At 65.1% G+C, this 20,453-nt stretch overlaps 2 protein-coding genes across 3 annotated transcripts; both read right to left on the bottom strand.

Annotated features, from left to right (window-relative positions):
• Positions 1 to 599: 599 nt before the first annotated feature.
• On the bottom strand, positions 600 to 13,605 carry RNPEPL1 (arginyl aminopeptidase like 1). Of its 2 annotated transcripts, none has more exons than XM_021665054.2 (11): positions 13,081 to 13,605; positions 6,987 to 7,127; positions 6,297 to 6,448; positions 5,646 to 5,762; positions 5,193 to 5,428; positions 4,905 to 5,018; positions 4,453 to 4,565; positions 3,998 to 4,106; positions 2,860 to 3,090; positions 2,215 to 2,357; positions 600 to 1,715 (listed from the first exon to the last, which is right to left on the bottom strand). In XM_021665054.2, the coding sequence occupies exons 1-11, from the start codon at positions 13,603 to 13,605 to the stop codon at positions 1,422 to 1,424; spliced, it is 2,175 nt and encodes a 724-aa protein (XP_021520729.2). In that variant the 3' UTR covers positions 600 to 1,421. The 2 variants fall into 2 exon arrangements, with proteins under 2 accessions (XP_021520729.2, XP_021520731.2); XM_021665056.2 differs by having other exon boundaries at positions 13,117 to 13,194.
• Positions 13,606 to 15,725: 2,120 nt separating this feature from the next.
• DUSP28 (dual specificity phosphatase 28) lies at positions 15,726 to 19,021 on the bottom strand. The gene is made up of 3 exons (XM_021665057.2): positions 18,629 to 19,021; positions 16,457 to 18,383; positions 15,726 to 16,368 (listed from the first exon to the last, which is right to left on the bottom strand). Exons 1-2 carry the CDS (start codon positions 19,019 to 19,021, stop codon positions 18,246 to 18,248), a joined length of 531 nt encoding a protein of 176 aa, XP_021520732.2. The 3' UTR covers positions 15,726 to 16,368; positions 16,457 to 18,245.
• Between the last annotated feature and the right edge of the window lie 1,432 nt (positions 19,022 to 20,453).

Raw genomic sequence — 20,453 nt, 5'->3', positions numbered from 1 at the left:
GAGGGGCGAGCATCCGGAACACGAAGGAGGGTGAATGGGGCATGTGGTGGCTGGGGACTGGGCGGCGGCGTCACCAGGGTTCTCTGCCCCCCCACCTCCTGCCTTCCCCACTTCCTGGCCACCACGTGTGGCGTGGAGCTGTGGCTGGGCCTGGCCAGCGGGTTGCGGGGAGACGTGCTTCCGGGCCACGGCATGTTGCCCAGTTGCGTGTGGCACTGAGATGGGGGCGCAGCCACATCCGTAGGGGCCCTGAAGAGCAGCAACACCTACCACCTGGGAAATGGGAAATCTCAATCCTCCAAAAGCAAACATGTCTGTCACCCTGTATCCATCTTGGGACAGTATCACCACTGAGGCCGGGATGTGGCTACAGCCACAGAGGTGCAGGTGACACATGGCCTCCTGTGACATCCAGAGGAGGCTGCTCAGGCCCAGGAGGTCCAGCCAAAGGGCTGGGCAGGGTTCGGGGAGCCTGCTCTCGGGCCGTGTATCAGAGGTGGGGCTGCGGCTGGCTCCAGGCCCCAAGTCCTGGTGGGCCAGCCCGTCCTACACAGCCGGGCAGGTGTGGAGGCCGAGAGTTGGGAGAAAGAGGAGGGAGGTCAGGTTTGCAGAGTGGAAGTTTAATGGGACCATCACCGTGAAACCCCATCGCAGCAGTACCAGGCTGGAGCCCCAGGCCCGGGCTGCCTCTCCCAGCATGGTGGGTCCAGAGAGCACCAGCCCCACCTCCTACTTTCCCTGGGGCATTACTGTGCCCATGTGCCTCCCGCCCCCGGGAAGCCACAAGACAGGCTGTCCTGTCCCCACACTCCCCCTGGGTCCGGGGACTCCTTGTTCTGAGGGGCTGAGGTGGTCTGGGACCCAGGGGCCCTCCCCAGGGACATCCATCCTCTGTGTCACCTGCCCCCACACCGAGGGAATGTCTGTGTCCTTGTCCCTGTGCCAGGGACCACGTGAGGCTGCCCACCCCAGGGGCGGGGTACAGGGCTCTGCGGGGAGGTGGCTCAGATCCCTGTGAGGAGGCGTGCTGCAGGGATGGCGCAGCTTGGGCCATGGCGGACGTAAGGCACAGTGTGGCGGTCACCGTGGGGCTGCTGGAGCCCTTGCCCGGAGGCGGCACCTGGCAGGTGCTGGCATTCAGGGCTAGGCACAGCTGTCAGTGTTGAGACAGGAGGCATGGCGTGTGCGGGCTGGCCCCAGAGCCTGCAGTGCAAGAGCTGGGAGTGGGGAGGCCAGGCCCACAGGTCTCTGCCGGATACAAGAAGGCCCCTCTCCCCATTCTCCCTGCCTGGGAGAGCCCAGGGGAGGGGCTTGTGGGCCTGGGCAGAGCTCATGGCCAGAGCCGAGGCGCAGTCATGGCAGGCCTGGCCCACAGAAGGCACAATTGTGGTGTCTGGGAGGTCGAGGGTCAGCCCGCAGGGCTAGGCAGACACGTTGACGTCCCTGAGAGAGATGGCACTACTGGGGGCCTCGTCCCCGAGCAGCAGGGCCTGTGCGTCCGAGTCCGCGTCTGCTGCAGCCCTGCCCGGCTCTGTGCTGGGCTCTGAGGTGGGCTCCGTGCTGGCGCCCAGGCCCTGGGACAGGATCTGCTGGATGGCTCTGCGCAGGTTGGGGTGCAGCCGGCCCTGCGTCTGGTAGAAGACCTCCAGCGCGAAGGACTTGAGGGCCCCGGTGCAGAGGTCCTCGTACAGCGGGATGGTGTACATGCGTGACATCTGCGGGACAGGCAGTCGGTCATGCTGCGGGCTCCCCGGCAGGCCAGCCCACCCTGCCGGCCCTCCCGCCCCTGCTCCCCAGCTTCATCCTCAGGGCTGTGGCCTGGACTCTGGTGGCCGGGGGGCCTGCCGTCGGCCTCCCACCTCTACCCCGCCCTTCCTGGCCGTCTGTGGAGGCCCCATCTCCAGGGAACCTGGGCTGGAGGGAGCACACACAGGAAACAGGGCAGCCGGGGCCTCTCTCTGAGGAGCTTGGATGTCCCCTCTGCCCAGACCTGGATGCTGAAGGTGCAGGGCCCAGCAGGCTGGGGTGGCCTGGACCCTAGACTCCTGCTCCCAGCCAGTCCCCTCCACAGCTTCTCCAAGAACTGCTCCGGGTGCGTGACCCCCTCCCCACGGACCCCTACGTCTCCCCTGCCCCATTCTCCCGAATGTGTCTGGCACGCCCCAAGGGCTCAGACTAGGGAGTCGGGCCTGCGCCCCGGGCAGGAGGCCACACCTGGCTCTCCAGGAAGCGCCGCACCCTGTGCAGGTCCGGGTAGTAGTCGTTGCGGACCACGATCTGCAGCCAGCGGATACGGATCTCGGCGTTCATCGAGTCCAGCAGCGAGGAGTAGCACTTGGACAGGCTCATCACCACCTCTGTGGCGGGGGCGGGGCAGGTGGGGGCGGGTCAGGCCGGGGGGCGGGTCAGGCCAGGGGGTGGGTCAGGCCAGGGGGTGGGTGAGAGCGGGGGACAGGTCAGGCCGGGGGGGCAGTACAGGGCTGGGGGCAGGTCAGGGCGGGGGGCAGTACAGGGCCGGGGGTGGGTCAGGCCAGGGGGTGGGTGAGGGCGGGGGATAGGTCAGGCAGGGGGGCAGTACAGGGCTGGGGGCAGGTCAGGGCGGGGGGCAGTACAGGGCTAGGGGCAGGTCAGGGCGGGGGGCAGTACGGGGCCGGGGGCAGGTCAGGGCGGGGGGCACGTCAGGGCGGGGGGCAGTACAGGGTCTGGGGCAGGTCAGGGCAGGGGGCAGGTCAGGGTGGGGGGCAGTACAGAGCCGGGGGCAGGTCAGGCCAGGGGGCAGTACAGGGTCCAGGGCAGGTCAGGGCTGGGCCAGCATTGCAACCCAGCCCCTGGGCCACCCCATCAGCTTTGGGGACCCACCCTGTGGCAGCGGGGACCCATCCAGGAGCCGGTCCAGGAAGAGTGCTGTCTGGAAGGTCCTCCACTTGGAGATGTCGATGGCACTGGCCGAGGCGGCTGCCTGGTCCAGGGGTTCTGCGGTCCATAGCTGGAAAAGGGCCTCCACGGGCCGGGTCAGGCTGGATCCCTGAGACAGGTCTGGCTCAGCCAGCGGCGGGCCTGTGGCATTGAGCCAGCGCTCGAATTCCAGCCCTAGAGGGGACAAGTGACCCTGGGGTCCCTGCCTGGGCTGGGGAGGGGCTGCCTGAGCAGTCTGCCCAGGAGACCCCAGACCCTGAGTGTGTCCCAGGCAGGTGGCCTGTTCCAGGGACGTGGGCCGTTCAGGAAGGCAGGATCAGCACCGCCACCTGAAGCCACTGAAGGGCTGTGAGGGTTACAGGGAGGCGGAGGCTTGGGTTGGTGACCAGGGGACTCCCACCCTCTCCACGCCTCTCCTGGTGGAAGACACTGAAGTAGGCTAAACCCGACCTCAGGTGGTGGAGGCCACCTGCGCCATGAGCCAGCAGGGGCGGGGTGGGGGCAACAGGCTCTTGAGATGATGCTGAAGCTCTGAAGTGCGGTGCCCATGCTGGACACCCAGAAAGCTCCTGCTGCACTTCCTGTACCTTCCAAAAGTTGGTGTCACCAGGCACAGCCCTCCCACTGGCACCTCACCACCCCCCAGCAATGCTGGCCTCTCCCTCAATGTCTGAACCCTGCAGTGCCTTCCTGGGCCCCAAGCCCTCAGAGCCTCAGGGATACCCTCACGGAGGATGCATAAGCAGGACTGGCCACTGGCCACCAGCTCCAGGACACCCCCGTCACAGGCCCGTCCTGTGCCAGGCCCTTCGCACATCTGGTTTCCATGGCCTGCTCCCTGGGGGTGCCTAACTCGGCCTGCTTGGCCTCGTGCCACCGCCTCCAGGCAGGTCCCCTACCCCAGCCCTGTTCTCATAGCATCCCAGCCTGGGGCCCACAGGGTCCAGCCAGGGTCAGCTGAAGGACAGACAGGAAATGACGGTGTTTTCCTCCAGGCGGAGTGGCCCCTCAGGCAGCAGAGGCCCCGCCTGTCATCACACGCACAGCTTCCTGGCCGCGGTGGGGTTGGGGTCAGCCTCACCTGCCCGGCAGTCCACGCTCTGCTCCTTCAGCTCCGGGAAGAAGCTCAGGAAGGAGTCCAGAAGATCCTGGGCCACCACGCTGCTGAACTTGTACTTCTCCACGTAGGCCTGTGTGGCAGAGGTGGGGCCTCAGCAGGCCTGGGGCATAGGGACACGCGCAGCCCCACCAGAGGGGCCTGCAGGGCACCGCAGGGTGTGAGCCAAGGGACGTCCTGGACACAGGGTGGGTGCAGAGGCGGCACCTGGCACAGAGGCCCTGCTAAGTGACTGAACACAGGGTGGGAGGGGGAGGTGGCAACCTAGGCATTCCCCCCAAAGAAAGGTGGACCAGGTCCTTGCCAGGCTCACAGGCCCCGCCAATTCCACCCCAACCGCCAGAGGAGAGCGGCCCTGTGAGCTGGGCAGGGGCTGGGAGCAGGTGGCAGCCGGGCTGTCCCGGGCCGGGGCTGCTCACCCGGAGAAAGTCATCGAAGCGCTGCGGGTCTCCGCACAGCTGGGACAGGTAATACACGAAGCAGTAGCCCTTCTCGTAGGTGAACAGGTTCATGAGGTGGCTGGGATTCACTCCTGCAAGAACACCCGCCTGGGCTGGGGCCGGAACCCACCAGTGTCCCACAGAACGGGGAGGGGCGGTGCTCCGGCTCCGAGGAGCAGGAAGGGCCGAGGGCTGCTGTCCCTCACGTGCCCAGGCATGCAGTGGCAGGGCCTCGGGAGAGACTGAGGACCCACACCACGCTGACTGGAGCTCCGAGGCGGCGGTGGCTCTGAGCCAGCGAGGCCTTGCCCAGGCCAGGGGCTCAGGCACAGTGGGGACAGAAAAGCCACAGCCCGAGCACACAAAGCGCAGGCAAGGAGGCCCTGGGGGTGACGTCCCGGTTCCGGGAGCGGGCCCTGTGGGGCAGGTACCTGGCTCCAGCTTGACCTGCAGCTTGCTGACCGGGCTGTCTTCGCCCAGAAGCTTCATCTGCCGGTGCAGGGCATCCAGGCGGAAGGCAGTCTCCAGGCAGGTGAAGGCAGCACCTGGATGGGGTCCGGAGACAGTGGAGAGGTGAGGGGGCTTGGGGAAGTTGGGGGGTGGGTACCTGCAGCATGGCAGGGGAGCCAGGCCGGGCTCTCTGCCCCTGGCTCAGTGTCCGGGCCTCCAGCGGCCGCCTCCCTGGACCCCCCAGTGGCCGCCCTCCCCGACCCCCGCACCGTAGGTCTCAGTGGTGATGCGGCGCTGGGCGTAGGTGGCCAGGCCCTCGCTCAGCCACATCTCCTCCCACGTGGCGTTAGTGACCGCGTTGCCAAACCAGCTGTGGGCCACCTCGTGGATGACGTCGATGACCAGGAACTCATCGCTCTCGAGGATGGAGGAGATGATGAAGGTGAGGCAGGGGTTCTCCATGGCCACGATGGGGAAGGAGGGCGGCAGGAAGACAATGTCGTATCTGCACCGGGAGGGTGGTGAGGGTGGCAGGCCTGGGGCCCCGACCCCCGCCTGGCACACCCACACCCCGCTGTCCATTCAGCAGGGATCCGCCCAGCCCCTGCAGTGAGCTCCACTTCCTTCCCAGGAGATGGGGACAGTACACCCTGGGGGGCAGATGAGGGGCTCCTCTGACTCCTCCTTCCAGCCAGCCAGGGCCCCAGGGCCCCAGGGCCTACCTGCCCCACATGTACGGCCCATACAGCCGCTCAGCTGCACTCAGCCACTGCTCCACCGCGCCCGACAGCTTGCTGGTGGCCGTGGGCAGGAGACACGGCTCGGCCCACACGCGGCTCCTGTTGTACGCGAGGAGGGTGAGCCGAGGCCGAGCAGCCCCAGCCCCACTCACCCTACTGGGCTCTCCCACTGCCCTGGGGCTACGCTAACACCCACACCTCATCCAGCCCGGCTCACCCCAGCCCAAGGCCCGACCTGCCTCACTGGACAGGCAGCCACCCTGGCCCTTCCCACAGCAGCGGCAGAGCTGCATTCCAGGGGCCCCTGAGCTCATTTTATCTCTGGGCTGAAGGGACTGATGAGGGTGTGAGGGTGACAGGCTGTGCGGGGGCCTTGGCAGAAAGGGCCAGCTTGCAGGGCTGACACTGGGGGTCTAGGCTGCTGGGTCTGAGGGCACGTGGGTGGGAGGGCCTGGCAGACAGGGCCCTGGTGGCGGCACCAAGGCAGGGGCAGGGCCGGCCCAGAGCACCCGGAGGCCAGTGGGGTCCTCGGGAGGGCAGCTGTGGACACAGGCCACAGACCCAGCTCCTGGTGGGGCTCTCCCTGAGACCTGGGCCTGGGCAGCCCTGGAAGGCCCTGGCAGGAGGCCCTACCTGGGCCCGATGTCTGCCGGCTTGAGGTCTCCGGCCACCAGGGCCACGAGGTAGGCGGGCACAGGGTGCTCCATGTGGAAGTGGAAGACGCCCTCCTCCTCCAGGTATGCGCTCCGGGTGGCACTCATTAGCACCTGCACCCCTGATGGCGCCTGTAATGAGGCCGGACTGAGAATGCGTGGCCCCACCGTCAGCACACCCCCAGTCCAGGCCAGGGAGCCTGTCAGGCAATCGCATGTTGATAGCAGGAAACCTTACACCCCTATCAGGGAACGTTTCGGTCAGAGAACTCTTCAAAGAACTGCCACCCTCCATGCGGAACCTCAAGCTCCCAGTCTGCAAACCTCGCCCCAGCACAGAGGGTGCTGCCAAGCTTGGGCCGGCGACTCAGACTCCAGCAGGGATCAGCAGCTCTGTCTGGAGACCCCTTGTCTGGGGCCCCCGCGGTCCCTTCGGGGACACCCTGGGTCCAGGACCCTGTCCCTCTCCAGCGCCTTGGAGGCAGCCCAGCTTCCCCGTGGCCTGCACAGCGTCTCCTCCCAGAGAGTTGGGAGGGTGAGCTCCCACTAGCGCCATGGCCTGCTGGCAGCTGGGGCCACAGCCCAGGCGGGGAGGAGCAAAGGGGAGGTGGCCTGGCCAGGCTGCCAGGCTCTCCTGGGAGCAGGGTGAGGGCAGCTGGCGGACCCTGACCTTGACCACGGCGGAGTAGGTGCACTTGACGGCGGGTGTGTCGAAGCACGGGAAGAAGGAGCGGTTGCACACGGAGTGGCCCTGGGTGAAGACGAAGGGCTTGGCGCAGCCATAGGTCAGCTCTGGGTCCAGCCACCAGATCTGCAGGAGGAGGACGGGAGGGTGCATCAGCAGACAGCCACCCAGCGGGGTTCTGGGCCCTAGCCACCAGGCAGCAGCCTGACAGAAGGCGGCGAGGCTCTGGGAGGGGACGATGGCTGGATTATCTTGCTGGGTTCATTGAGGGCCAATAGCCACCCCCTAGCCTTCACTTACCTGCCTGGCCAGGGGGACAGCAGGGGCAGGTGACCCAGGGTGTGGCCTACTCTGTGTCACCAGGGCCAGCCCCCAGCCCAGGCAGGAGGCTCTGTGTCAGGGAGCTACAGGGCACATCTCCCAGCCAACGCCAGGCCAAAGAAAGGGAATAGCCCATCATTGCATTCTCCTAGCTTCTATAGGGAAACTGAGGCACAGTCGGAACACACTCAGTCCAAATTCCCAGCAGCTCATCTGGTCATGGCCAGGAAAGGGAGCCCGGAAAGTGGAACCCAGGAAGCCAAAGCCTCCATGTGCTTTCAGACAACACGTCCAGGCCCAGAGCCACCCAGAGCCCAGGTGGCCTCGCCTGGAGAGACCCCCCAGTAGACAGGCTCCAGGCCAGGGGACGGCAAGCAGGGAGTGGAGGCCAGGCCAGAGACTCCTGCGGGCAGGGGACGGGAGTGGCCGAGGGAAGGCCTCCGGCGCTGCTGCAGTGAGTGCTATGGAACGGGTGTGCTCACTGCAGCTGCTGCCCACCTGCCCACCAAGGTCACCCCCCGGCCACCCTCTCACCTGCACCATAGCTGATGAGGCTTTCTTTGCCCCGACACGCCGAGGCCAGGCCCACCCCGATGAGAAGCCCACATTCCCGGCCCTCCTGCCCCTCTCCTGCCACGCCTGTCTCATCTTCCATCTGGGAATTCTGATCTCTCCAGTGAAGGCAGCTCAGAGTCTGACGGGGGGCCCTCTTCCAACCACAGCCACATTACCTTCGTCCTGAGTCAGCCCTGCACGGCGTCCCCACGCTCCCCTCTGCTGGGACGAGATCGTCGAGGCAAACTGAATTGCTCCTCACGCACCTAAGGCTGGACGCGCACGGGCCCTCCCAAGACCACAAGTGGGAGACGCCCCAACACGCTCCCAAGAGTGGATGAGTGGAATCCACAGCTCATGGCCACCGAGGGCCAGGCGGACCCCAGAGCAGGAGGGCTGCCTCCCTGAGACCCAACCAGACCCCTGCCAGCACTCACATCTCTTCGAAACTTCCTGTCGCTGCCCCGGCCTGCCCCACCCGGCAGCAAGGCTGCACGGCTGTCTTCCGGTCCTGCTGAGCCCTGGGCGGCCAGCGTGTTCAGGGCCCACCTGGGGAGCCGTTCACAAATGCAGCCTCCCTCTTGCTGAGCTGGGACCTGGGAGTCTGTACGGAGGAGCCTCCCTGCCGGAGCCTCCTCAGCCCTTCAGCCTGCACGCCCCTCACGACTGCTCTGTGCCCGCAGCCTCGCCTCACCCTCCCGAGGCCCTTCTCAGGCTCCAGCCACTCACACCTCTCCCTACTGCCCATGTCCACCCCCAGCCTCGGTGGCCTGGCCGTCTTTCCAGACACCAGCAGGGACCACAGCTCTCACCCTGCCCTGAAGTGAGGGGCTGGGGCGGAGCCCCCAGGCAGGACGGGCCCTGCCCCACAGATGGGTCACCAGCCCCCGTCAGGGCACCCGGGCGCGGTTGCTGATGGGCTGGTAGAAAAGGAACAGGCTGCAGGGCAGGAAGAATGCTGTTCTTGCTGGGGTGGGGTGCGGGAATGTGCCCAAGCATTTGCAGCACCCCCAAAAGCCTCTGGGGCTAGGGGCCCACTGGCAGGACCTCCCAGAGAGCTCCTGCTGCATCCTCCCTGGCACAGGGACAGGCTTAGGGATTTGGGTCTGAGTCCCTGGAACATGCAGGAAGGGAAGGGGACTCCACATGTGACCCCAGCCCCACGGAGCTCACATACAAAGGGGGTGCCTGAGGGGAGGGCCGAATACTCTGTCTTCTGCAATGGGGCCGGCTCGCAGGCCAGGTGAGGCCAGGCACCCTGTCCCCAGCCTGCCAACCCTGACACCACTCAGACTTTGGGGACTATGCCACCCTTCCTGCCCAGAGCACCCAAGGGCCGCCCAGTAGGCCACAGGAAGCCAAGGGACAACGGCCACCCTTGCTCACCGGGCCCCGTTTGCAGCAGCCTGCCGAGGGTCCTGGTCCAGCCACTGTGCAGGCTGTAGTGTTGGTGAACCAGACACATGGGCTCCATGGATCAAGTCCAGGGAAAAGCCCATCTCCTCAGTTATCACCTGTCATGCTGGGAGGCATACTTGCCACCTGTCAGAGCCCTGGAGTACCACAGCGGGGGCAGGGCTGGCTGGCCAGAGGCCTGCGCACCCACGGGTCCTGCGCACCCACGGGGACTGGACACCCACGGGTCCTGCGCACCCACGGGGACTGCACACCCACGGGGACTGCGCACCCACGGGGACTGGGCACCCACGGGGCCTGCGCACCCACGGGGACTGCGCACCCACGGGGACTGGACACCCACGGGGCCTGCGCACCCACGGGGACTGGACACCCAGGGGGCCTGCACACCCACGGGGACTGGACACCCACGGGTCCTGCGCACCCACGGGTCCTGCGCACCCACGGGGACTGCGCACCCACGGGGACTGGGCACCCACGGGGCCTGCGCACCCACGGGGACTGCGCACCCACGGGGACTGGACACCCACGGGGCCTGCGCACCCACGGGGACTGGACACCCAGGGGGCCTGCACACCCACGGGGACTATGCACCGATGGGGACTGGACACCCACGGGTCCTGCGCACCCACGGGGACTGGAAACCCACGGGTCCTGCGCACCCACGGGGACTGCACACCCACGGGTCCTGCGCACCGACGGGGACTGGACACCCACGGGTCCTGCGCACCCACGGGGACTGCGCACCCACGGGGACTGGACACCCACGGGGACTGGACACCCACGGGGCCTGCGCACCCACGGGGCCTGGACACCCACGGGGCCTGCGCACCCACGGAGCCTGCGCACCCACGGGGACTGCGCACTCACGGGTCCTGCGCACCCACGGGGACTGGACACCCACGGGTCCTGCGCACCCACGGGGACTGGACACCCACGGGGCCTGCGCACCCACGGGGACTGGACACCCACGGGGACTGGACACACACGGGGCCTGCGCACCCATGGGGACTGTGCACCCATGGGGACACCCACGGGTCCTGCGCACCCACGGGGACTGCACACCCACGGGGACTGGACACCCACGGGTCCTGCACACCCACAGGGACTGCACACCCACGGGGACTGGACACCCACGGGTCCTGCACACCCACGGGGACTGGACACCCACGGGTCCTGCGCACCCACGGGGACTGGACACCCACGGGGACTGCACACCCACGGGTCCTGCGCACCCACGGGGCCTGCGCACCCACGGGGCCTGCGCACCCACGGGGACTGGACACCCACGGGGCCTGCGCACCCACGGGGACTGCACACCCACGGGTCCTGCGCACCCACGGGGACTGGACACCCACGGGGACTGCGCACCCACGGGGACTGGACACCCACGGGTCCTGCGCACCCACGGGGACTGGACACCCACGGGGCCTGCGCACCCACGGGGACTGCGCACCCACGGGGCCTGCGCACCCATGGGGACTGGACACCCACGGGTCCTGCGCACCCACGGGGACTGCGCACCCACGGGGCCTGGACACCCACGGGGCCTGCGCACCCACGGGGACTGCGCACCCACGGGTCCTGCGCACCCACGGGGACTGGACACCCACGGGTCCTGCGCACCCACGGTGACTGGACACCCACGGGGCCTGCGCACCCACGGGGACTGCGCACCCACGGGGCCTGGACACCCACGGGTCCTGCGCACCCACGGGGACTGCGCACCCACGGGGACTGGACACCCACGGGTCCTGCACACCCACGGGGATTGGACACCCACGGTTCCTGCGCACCCACGGGGCCTGGACAACCACGGGGACTGGACACCCAGGGGGCCTGCACACCCACGGGGACTGCGCACCCACGGGGACTGGACACCCACGGGTCCTGCGCACCCACGGGGACTGCGCACCCACAGGTCCTGCGCACCCACGGGGACTGCGCACCCACGGGGACTGGACACCCACGGGGCCTGCGCACCCACGGGGCCTGGACACCCACGGGGACTGCGCACCCACGGGTCCTGCGCACCCACGGGGACTGGACACCCACGGGGACTGGACACCCACGGGGCCTGCGCACCCACGGGGACTGGACACCCACGGGGCCTGCACACCCACGGGTCCTGCGCACCCACGGGGACTGGACACCCACGGGGACTGCGCACCCACGGGGACTGGACACCCACGGGTCCTGCGCACCCACGGGGACTGGACACCCACGGGGCCTGCGCACCCACGGGGACTGCGCACCCACGGGTCCTGCACACCCACGGGGACTGGACACCCACGGGTCCTGCGCACCCACGGGTCCTGCGCACCCACGGGGACTGGACACCCACGGGTCCTGCGCACCCACGGGGACTGCGCACCCACGGGGACTGGACACCCACGGGTCCTGCGCACCCACGGGGACTGCACACCCACGGGGCCTGCGCACCCACGGGGACTTTGCAACAGGGCCTGCACACCCACGGGTCCTGCGCACCCACAGGGACTGGACACCCAGGGGGCCTGCACACCCACGGGTCCTGCGCACCCATGGGGACTGGACACCCACGGGGCCTGCGCACCCACGGGGACTGGACACCCACGGGGCCTGCGCACCCACAGAGACTGGACACCTACGGGGGCTGCGCACCCACGGGGCATGTTCACCCACAGGGCCTGCACACCCACGGGGGCTGCGCACCCACGGGGCCTGCGCACCCACAGGGGCTGGACACCCACGGGGACTGCGCACCCACAGGGACTGCGCACCCACAGGGCATGTGCACCAACAGGGGCTGCGCACCCACGGGGCCTGTGCACCCACAGGGGCTCTGGGAAGAAGGTGAGGTGGGGGGCCTGCTCACGGCCCCTGGAAGATGTCCAGGGGTCTGGGTTCTTCCTGCCCAGATGTCACCTTGGCCCTCTGTGGCCTGACGCCTCTCTACCACCTTTCTACCACCTTGTCCATTTGTGTGCTGTGACCAGTGGCAGCTGGACTTCCGGCGCCTCCGCAGCGGTGTGTGTGGCATATGTTTGGTGTCGCATGTGTGCCGTCCATACCACCTGGGGACGCGTATGAAGCCCCATGCTGTGGGCAGGAAAGGCCCTGCTCTATCCTGTACGCACCCCCACTGGTGGAGGTGGAGGGGGTGCTGCAGCCACAGCGCCAGCCTGGGCCACCCGGCCTTCCCTGCAGGATTTCTGGAGTGGGGAGTATCCCGTGCCCAAGCCCTGCAGAGCCTATGTGTGTCTGTGGTGGGGTTGCGGGGCCCACTGGCCTCAACGCTCCAGCAGTGCTGGCCAGGGGAGCTCCCAGCCGGGCATCTCAACCTCCAGGCCCCTGTCCTCTGCCTCCGGCTTGGACACATCTGCAGGCCCTAGTAGGTCCCACGGAGGCCCTTTCGCAGCTGACACTCCAGCCCAACCCTCGGTGCCAGGATCCTGCAGATGCACACCTTGGCGGGTGCCAGAAGCTGCTCCTGTCCCCAGGCAGAGACAGAACACCTGAACGAGAAGCTTCCCTGGGTGCCATACTGTCCCGTGTCCCCGCGGGACCCCGGGCTCCATCCGAGGCTCCTAAGGCTCAAACAGGCAACAGCTGGGAATCATCAGGGGCACCTGGAAAGGACGCAGGGCCCGGCTGCTGCCGCCCTCTCGGCGAGCGTCCCCGGCCCGCGCTGCCGGCCCCAGGTGGAGGGCGCAGATTCGCGTCCCTTGGCCCCGCTGTGCGGCAAGAGGCCGCCAGCAGCGCCCTGCGGACCGGCCCGCAGCCCCGGCGCCCGCCCCGGACTCACGGCGGGGGCGTCGGTCGAGGTGTAGCGCAGGATAACCTGGAAGGGCTGGTGCGCCTGCAGCTCGAGCGGCAGCGTGACGGTGAGCGACGAGCCGTAGTCGGTGAACGGGTCCACCCTGAAGGCCAGCGGGCGGCAGGCGGGCTCGGTGCCGGGCGCCTCGGGGAAGGCGGGCAGCGGCGGCGGCGGCGTGGTCCCCGGCCCGGAGGCGGGGAAGGCGAAGGCGCAGGGCGTCTCGGCGGCGGCGGGGGCGCGACGGAAGGCGGCCGAGTGCAGGCGCAGGGCCGGGTGCGCGTCGAGCACGAGCGCGCGGGGCGCGGGCCGCAGCGCGCACAGCTCGAGCACCAGGCAGCCGGCCAGCTCGCGCGCCTCGGGCCGCAGCTCCAGGCCCAGCTGCAGGTGGCGGAGGCGGAAGAGCTGCGCGCTGGAGGCCGAGGCCACGTCCAGGGCTGGCGGCGGCTCGGGCGGCGGGCGGACGGGCGCGGCCTCGGCGCCGGGCGCCTGGCGGCAGCAGCACTGCGCGGCCATGGCCGCCGGCACTAGGTGAAATCCATGGGCGGCGGCCGCGCCGGGCCGCGGGCAGCGGGCGAGGGGCGCCGGGCGGCGGCGGCGGGGCGCGGGCACAACAGGAAGTCGCGCCGGGAGCCGCCCGGCCCGGCCCCGCGCCGTGCGCCGCCCCGCTCGGGCTCCGCTCGGCCGCCGCCGGGGGCGCTGTGCGCGGGGCCGGGGCGCGGGGCGCCGGGCGCCGGGCGGGGAGGGCCGGGGGCGCTGTGCGCGGGGCCGGGGCGCGGGGAGCCGGGCGCGGCGCGGGGCCGGGGCGCTGTGTTGGGAGCCGGGACGCGCGGAGCGGCTGAGCAGCACCCCCAGCCCCGCGTTCCCTCCCGGACGCTGCGGGCCAGGCCCCTGGGGCAGCCGCTGCCGGGACCCGGGGACCCGGGGGCCACTGGGATCAGCTGCTTCCAGGCGCGGTTCGTGCTCCCAAGGAGCGCAGCGTCGGGAACTCAATGTCATCCTTCCACCGGGGGTTACGGGCAGAGCAGGATTCTCACGGCACCCCTGCCGCCTCCCCCAGGTCTGCAGCTGTGGTCTGTGTGCTGTGGGCCCTGCGGTGCGAGGAGCTCCAGAGCCTTCAGGCCGCGCTGTCAACTACAGCACCCACCAACCACGTGTGGCCACTTAGAAGCCAATTAAATACAGTTAGAAGCTCAGTTCCTTCGCAGCAGGTGGAGGGAATGAGTGTGTGCGTGTCGCTGGGAGGAGTGGACGATGGACAAAGCAGACAGCAGTCATTTCCACAGTGGCATAAGTTCCTCTGGGCAGTGCCAGGGACCTCTCATTTGGGAGCCCGGTGCTGGGGTACGAAGGAGGGCCTGGCCTGCCTGTCCCCACGCCACCCCCCAGCTCCACTCTTCCCAACCCCATTCTCTGCTGACCCTGCGAAGGCTGCCCAAGGCTGAGCCTTTCCAGGAGCCTGAGCCCCGAGGGAGGGGCTGCTCGCCCTGCAGAAGGTGCTACTGAGCTCCCAGCGGTGAGTCTTGAGGCTGTGGAATGACAGGGGCCACCATGATGTCGCTGTCATCAAGAATTCCTAGAGATAAGGGGCTTCTGGGGCTGGGGAACTACCCAGGAGCCCCACACACCTCTCTGCTCTGTTCCGTTGAGGTGTGGCAGTGCAGGGCTGGGCTCGGGTACCGCACGTGACTCGGTCTCCCCATGTGTAACCCTTCGTGCCCACCCTCCTTCCGTGGGGCGGGAAGGAAGGCTGAGAGGGAGAGTGCGCGTTCACGTTTGCGGGATTTCCCACGGGACCTCAGGTCCCCACGTGCCCTCTTAGGCAGGGACACGGCCACGCTCTTGGAGCACCCATCCCAAACTCAGCGGGAACCCCGAGGCTTCCGCAGTCTCTCAGAGGTGGGTATCAGCCTTGCATCCAAGGCTGACAGGGAAGACAACTGGGATGGGACCCTCCTCACTGCCCCCAGCGCCCTGCCCCCGGGGCCCTGCAGTGCGAAGGGCAGGCTATTTTCGATGGCACCCCCAGTTCTACGGGGCTCTCCAGAGCCCACTAGGCCGTGTTCCTCGCTGGGAAAACATCAGCTCGGCACACGCGGTGCCACACGAGCCAGGCCTGGCCGCCTGGGGGGCAAGTCACATGGAGCTTGGTATCTTGCCACTCTGAGCCCCGTAGTGGACTCGGGGGCAGAGCCTGGGGTCTCGCCCTGGGCATCTCTCCGCGGCCGATTCTGCACAGAGGAGTCCAGAGTTACTGTGGCACTTCCTCCTCTGGGATCCGGAGGAGCTGCCCTACTGCACCCCACAGAGCGGGAGGTGCGGCTGAGCCGAGGGGGCAGGGTCTGCAACTGCGCCGCGCGGCGCTTCTCCCGCCCGCCCCGCCCGAGGAGGCCCCGCCCCACCAGCACCAGCCCCGCCCCCGCCTGCCTGGCGCACCCTGGCACAGCGAGGCCCGGGCGGCGGGCACCTCCAGGCTTCTCCAGCCCCAGGAGAGGAGTCAATCAGCGGACAAAGCGGATGGTCTGTGGGGTCTGAGGCAGAGACCCCTGCACCATCATCAAGAGGGGACAGAGGCCGTCTTGAGCTGCATTTCCGGAAGATGGGGCTTAACTGTGAAAAATTTTCGAAAACTCAGTGTGGAGGCGGGTGCGCCGGGCAGCCTCGGCCCAGCGGGACCACAGAGCTTAGAGTGCGGCCCCGGCGCTGGCGGCAGGACCACGGACTGGGCCTTTCAGCCTGCTACCAAGGTGGAGGATTCTCTTGTGAAGAAAGCAGTAGGAAGGACAGAGAAACATACTTCCTAGAGAGGCATCGGGAGCAGTTTCAGTTTCGATTGCTGTTACCACTACTGACAACTGAGCCCAAGTGCTGCTGCGACTCGGAGAAGCTTCTGTAAACCACAGTTTCCAGAAACGCGTGCCCATTTCTCCCTTGGTTTTTGTATCTGCATTTCACCAGAGCCGCCAATGCTTTCTTCCTGTTTATTACTTAATTGCGGCAAGTTCCAGATGTGTCTCCAATGGGAAAACATACGACCGTCTTGCCTTTGATGAGTCTTATGACTTCAGGCATCACAGAGGTTACAGATTATAAATGACATATGGCAGATAAAATAGTTAAAGAAAGAACACAAAAGTTTTAGGATTCATGGCACACGATCAAGCACAGAGGTGAATGTGGGTGGCGCTGTGAGGGCCGCGAATGGGGAGTCCCTTCCTGCAGACAGTCCTGATGTCTTCTGCGAGCCTCAGTCAGTGTGCTCACATAGCAACGTCTGATCTGGACGGAGAGACAGACAAACGTAAGGCACAGCGGGCTTTGCCAGAAACAGCTGAAATGCAAACAGAAAACCAGTTTGTAGGCCCACCTGGAAAAAGAGACTGTGAAGCACCTCAGCGTCATTTCAGTAGCTTAGCTTGCGCCTAAGTGGGAAAAGCCCTGTTCCCATTGGGCCTGAGCAGGTCTGGTTAAGCGGTAACAGCTTAGAAATACTCAGTGGTTCCCTGGTGTAGTTGGCTGCACTGGATTTGAAACTAAATTCCTGCAGAATTCCGTCAGATCACCTCTCAAGAGATCAGAGGTTCAGAAAGTAACCAATGTGCAGTCCTCCAAATGGTGACATTTGGTACCGGAAAGAGGATCCCAGCTCACGGCATCATGTTTGACATTCTGGTGTTCATCATCCTTTACAGAACCTCGTCCCCGTTAGTCTGCTGCTCACTATGGAAACTGTGACATATATTCAGGGCCGGCTTATAAACTGGATGAAGATGTGCATGATAAAGTAAATAGTGTCCACACCACGGCCAGCACATTCACTCTCAGCGCAGAACCTGGGCAGGTAAGATATCTATTTTCCGATAAAACAGGAACCCTTACTTGCAATATTAAGACACTTAAGAAGTATACAGGCTGTGCACAGTGGCTCAAACCTGTAATCCTAGCACTTTGGGAGGCCAAGATGGGTGGATCACCTGAGGCCAGGAGTTCAAGACGAGCCTGGCCAACGTGATGAAACCCTGTCTCTACTGAAGTAAATAAAAAAGCCAGACGTGGTGGTGGGCGCCTGTAATCCCAGCTACTCGGGAGGCTGAAGCAGAAAAATTACTTGAACTGGGAGGCAGAGGTTGCAGTAAGCTGAGATCGCACCATTGTACTCCAGCCTGGGTTATAAGAGTGAAACTCGATCTAAAAAAAAAAAAAAAAAGTGTACCATTGCAAGTGTAATTTACAATGCTACACCTTCCATCCAAGTCCTGTGATGACCCCAATTTATTGGAGAACATTGAGAATGGCCATCCCGTGGAAAAATGTATAAAGCTATTTCTTACCCTGTTGTCGGTGTGCCACACTGTTATCCCTGAAAGATGGAAATAGTATAATCTACCAGGCTTCCTCCCCAGATGAAGCAGCTTTAGTGAAAGGAGCAAAAAAAACCTGGCTTTATTTTCACTACAGGAACACCATACTCTGTCACCACGGAAGCTGTGGGAGAAAAATTCACTTCTGAAATTCTTCATGTCCTGGAGTTCTCCAGTAATAGAAAAAGGATGTCCATAATTGTCCTGACTCCTGTGGGACAGCTCCAGCTCTACTGCAGAGGGGCTGGTGACGAGAGTAATTCCACAGTCACCCAAGCTGCCCTTCAACAGTGTCTTCATCAACAGCTCTCCTGACATAAACGTCGCACGTGGTGTGCATTTTCTCAAACAGAAGCATCTGTGGTCACGCAGGAAGAACTAGTCTGTTCTTATGACACTACTAAAAATAAACGCGAGGAGCTGCTTTTCCTGATTTCACCTATGACTCAGATTCTGATTCCTGTAGTCTGCACTCATGCCCTTCACTGGGGCTGGTGGAATGCACCCGCACTCCCAAATCCTCAAGATTCTTGGGTATAAATAATGGACCCCTTTGCTTTTTCTTAATTTGTCTTCAGTGTTTTACCAAATGTATTTCTTTGTATCCGTAAGATAATTTGTTCCTCAGCTCAGCCAGAAATATGAAATTAAAAGCATTGTTTCACACACACACACACACACACAGAGAAAGGAAAGCTCAGCGTGACAGGGAGGAGGGACAGGCCACCTCCTGTAAGGGTGCAGGAACATTCTTCCTCCAGGCAGCAGGCCCCCGAGGCCCCCGAGGCCCCCGCTTCAAGCTTCAGGACCCACACCTAAGGCTGGGGGCTCTCCCCGCAGGCAGGACTGGGCCTGGAGGGCCTCCTCATACTTCTCGAGCTGACACCAGAAGCCCGGGTTGGGTTCCGCTACCGGACGAGCGCTCTTCACCAGCTGCAAAAGAGGTGCATTGAATAACCCCAAGTCGCCCTAATGGCCCGGAAGGGCCAAGGCGGGCTCGACCCGCAAGAGGGGCCCCGCCCAACCCGGAAGTGCCTCTCCGCTTCCCTAAGCCCGCCCTCACGGGTGAGCCACGCCCCTCCCGGAAGTACTCCAGTTCCGAAGCCCGGCCCGTCCGAAAAACCCGTCCCCGGAAGACACGCCCCTCTCGAAACACCCGCCCCCTGAGGCCCGCCCACCTGGAAGGCCTGAGTCAGGCTGAGGCCGCGGTGCCGCATGAGGTAGGCGGTGCAGACGGCGGCCGAGCGACTGCGGCCATTCTTGCAGTAGACTAGGCAGGCGCCGCCGGCGCGCACCGCGGCTTCCATGGCGGCGCACGTGGGCTCCAGGTGCGCCAGCAAGTCCTCGGCAGGGTCGTCGAACACGGGCACGCGCAGCTCGGCCACGCCGGGCGCGCTCGGGCCGGGCTGCTGGCGGGAGACGTTGACGCACAGCGTGACGCCTGCGCGCGCCAGCTGTTCCCCCGCGCCCGCGGCGCGCGCGCTCCCGAGGAAGAGCGAGGGCGCGACGAGCGCGAATGGCGGCGGTACCGGCGAGGCGGCCCCGCAGTGACCCGCTTCTCCCGGGCCCATGGCGCCCGCCGGAGAGTCTGTCTTTGGGGCTCGGGCGTCCGCCCTGAGGATCTATTTTTGGGGCTCAGGCGCCCGCCCAGGAATCTATTTATGGGAGCCGGGCGCGCCTCCGGGTCCTAGAGGCCTCCGAGGTGGACCAGGCCGGGGCCTGGGCCTCCCGAGGGCGCTGGGCCGGGGCGGGGGGCTTGGGCCTCCCGAGGGCGCTGGGCCGGGGCGGGGGGCTTGGGCCGCTCGGGGCCCCGGGCTCTCTGTCCCCGGGCGCCGCGCCCCCTTTCCCTGCGCCGAGTGGCGTCCCTGGCCCCTGCGCGCAGTGCCCGTGCTGGCTGGACTGCGGCGCCGGGCGCGGAGGCGTGGCTTGACCAGGTCTGCGCACTGCGTCCCCTCTGCCACTAGGGCCTCGTGGCTGCCCCGGGCCTGCCCCGCGCCTGGGGACCGCGGGCTGCGTGGTTCCCGTGTCCTCCCCCTTTCTCTTGTGGCTGCGTGGCTGGCTTTATGTTTATTCCTTTTTGTGACCCGCTTTTTAACTGGTGCTTTTTTTTTTTTTTTTTGAGACGGAGTCTCGCTCTGTCACCAGGCTGGAGTGCAGTGGCGCCATCTCGGGCTTGCTGCAACCTCCGCCTCCCAGGGTCAAGCAGTTCTGCCTCAACCTCCCGAGTAGCTGGGACTACAGGCGCGCACCACCACGCCCTGCTAATTTTTGTACTTTTAGTAGAGACAGGGTTTCACCATGTTGGCCAGGCTGGGTAACTGGTGCATTTTTTTCTATGTATTGTAACACATGGCTCATAACATAAAACTAATTTCTATTTTCATCACTACATAGGCCACTATTCCTTTTGTTTTTATCTGAGTAATTTATTGGTGTCAGCATTGTAACTTTCTAAAATTTAATATCATATAATGTCCATGAAGTTGCCATTTAAGACCCCTTCAATTTTTCTGATATCTGGTAATTTTCAGGGATTGGATTCAGTGAAAAGCAACTGTCTCACAGCCCTACAGACAGGAGTAATTGAAGTTTCCGTTTTATACAGTCTCTCTCGGGGTTATTATCTTCATTGTTTCGTTCTGTCAGCCACCTAACATTGGTACCTGTCAGATCTTGATTGCAGCCTGGGGTTCACTCTTGAGCTGAAGACTCAATAAGTCTGTGGCCAGGTCCTCACTGGTTGCAGCTCCAGACATCATCTCTTCGGAGGTCTTCCCAACGTCTTATTTCCCACTTCCTCTACCCTAAGGAAGGACTCCCAACTTTCCTGAGATGAAGAAGGAGTGGAATTCCCCTTTTTTCCCCCCCAGCGTTCATGGGAGCCATTGATTAGGTTGAGACACAGTGTCTCCACCTCCTAGGAGTTGGCCCTAATTGTCTGTGGCCAGCAGTGAAGCCCACGCTCCCGTGACTGCTCTGGCAAAATAGGCTTGGCGTCTAATA

This window comes from Aotus nancymaae, unplaced genomic scaffold (assembly GCF_030222135.1).
Source record: "Aotus nancymaae isolate 86718 unplaced genomic scaffold, 86718_ANA_hifiasm-v0.15.2.pri h1tg000031l, whole genome shotgun sequence".
Lineage (NCBI taxonomy): Eukaryota > Metazoa > Chordata > Mammalia > Primates > Aotidae > Aotus > Aotus nancymaae.
This window is presented reverse-complemented; position numbering and strand designations above follow the sequence as displayed.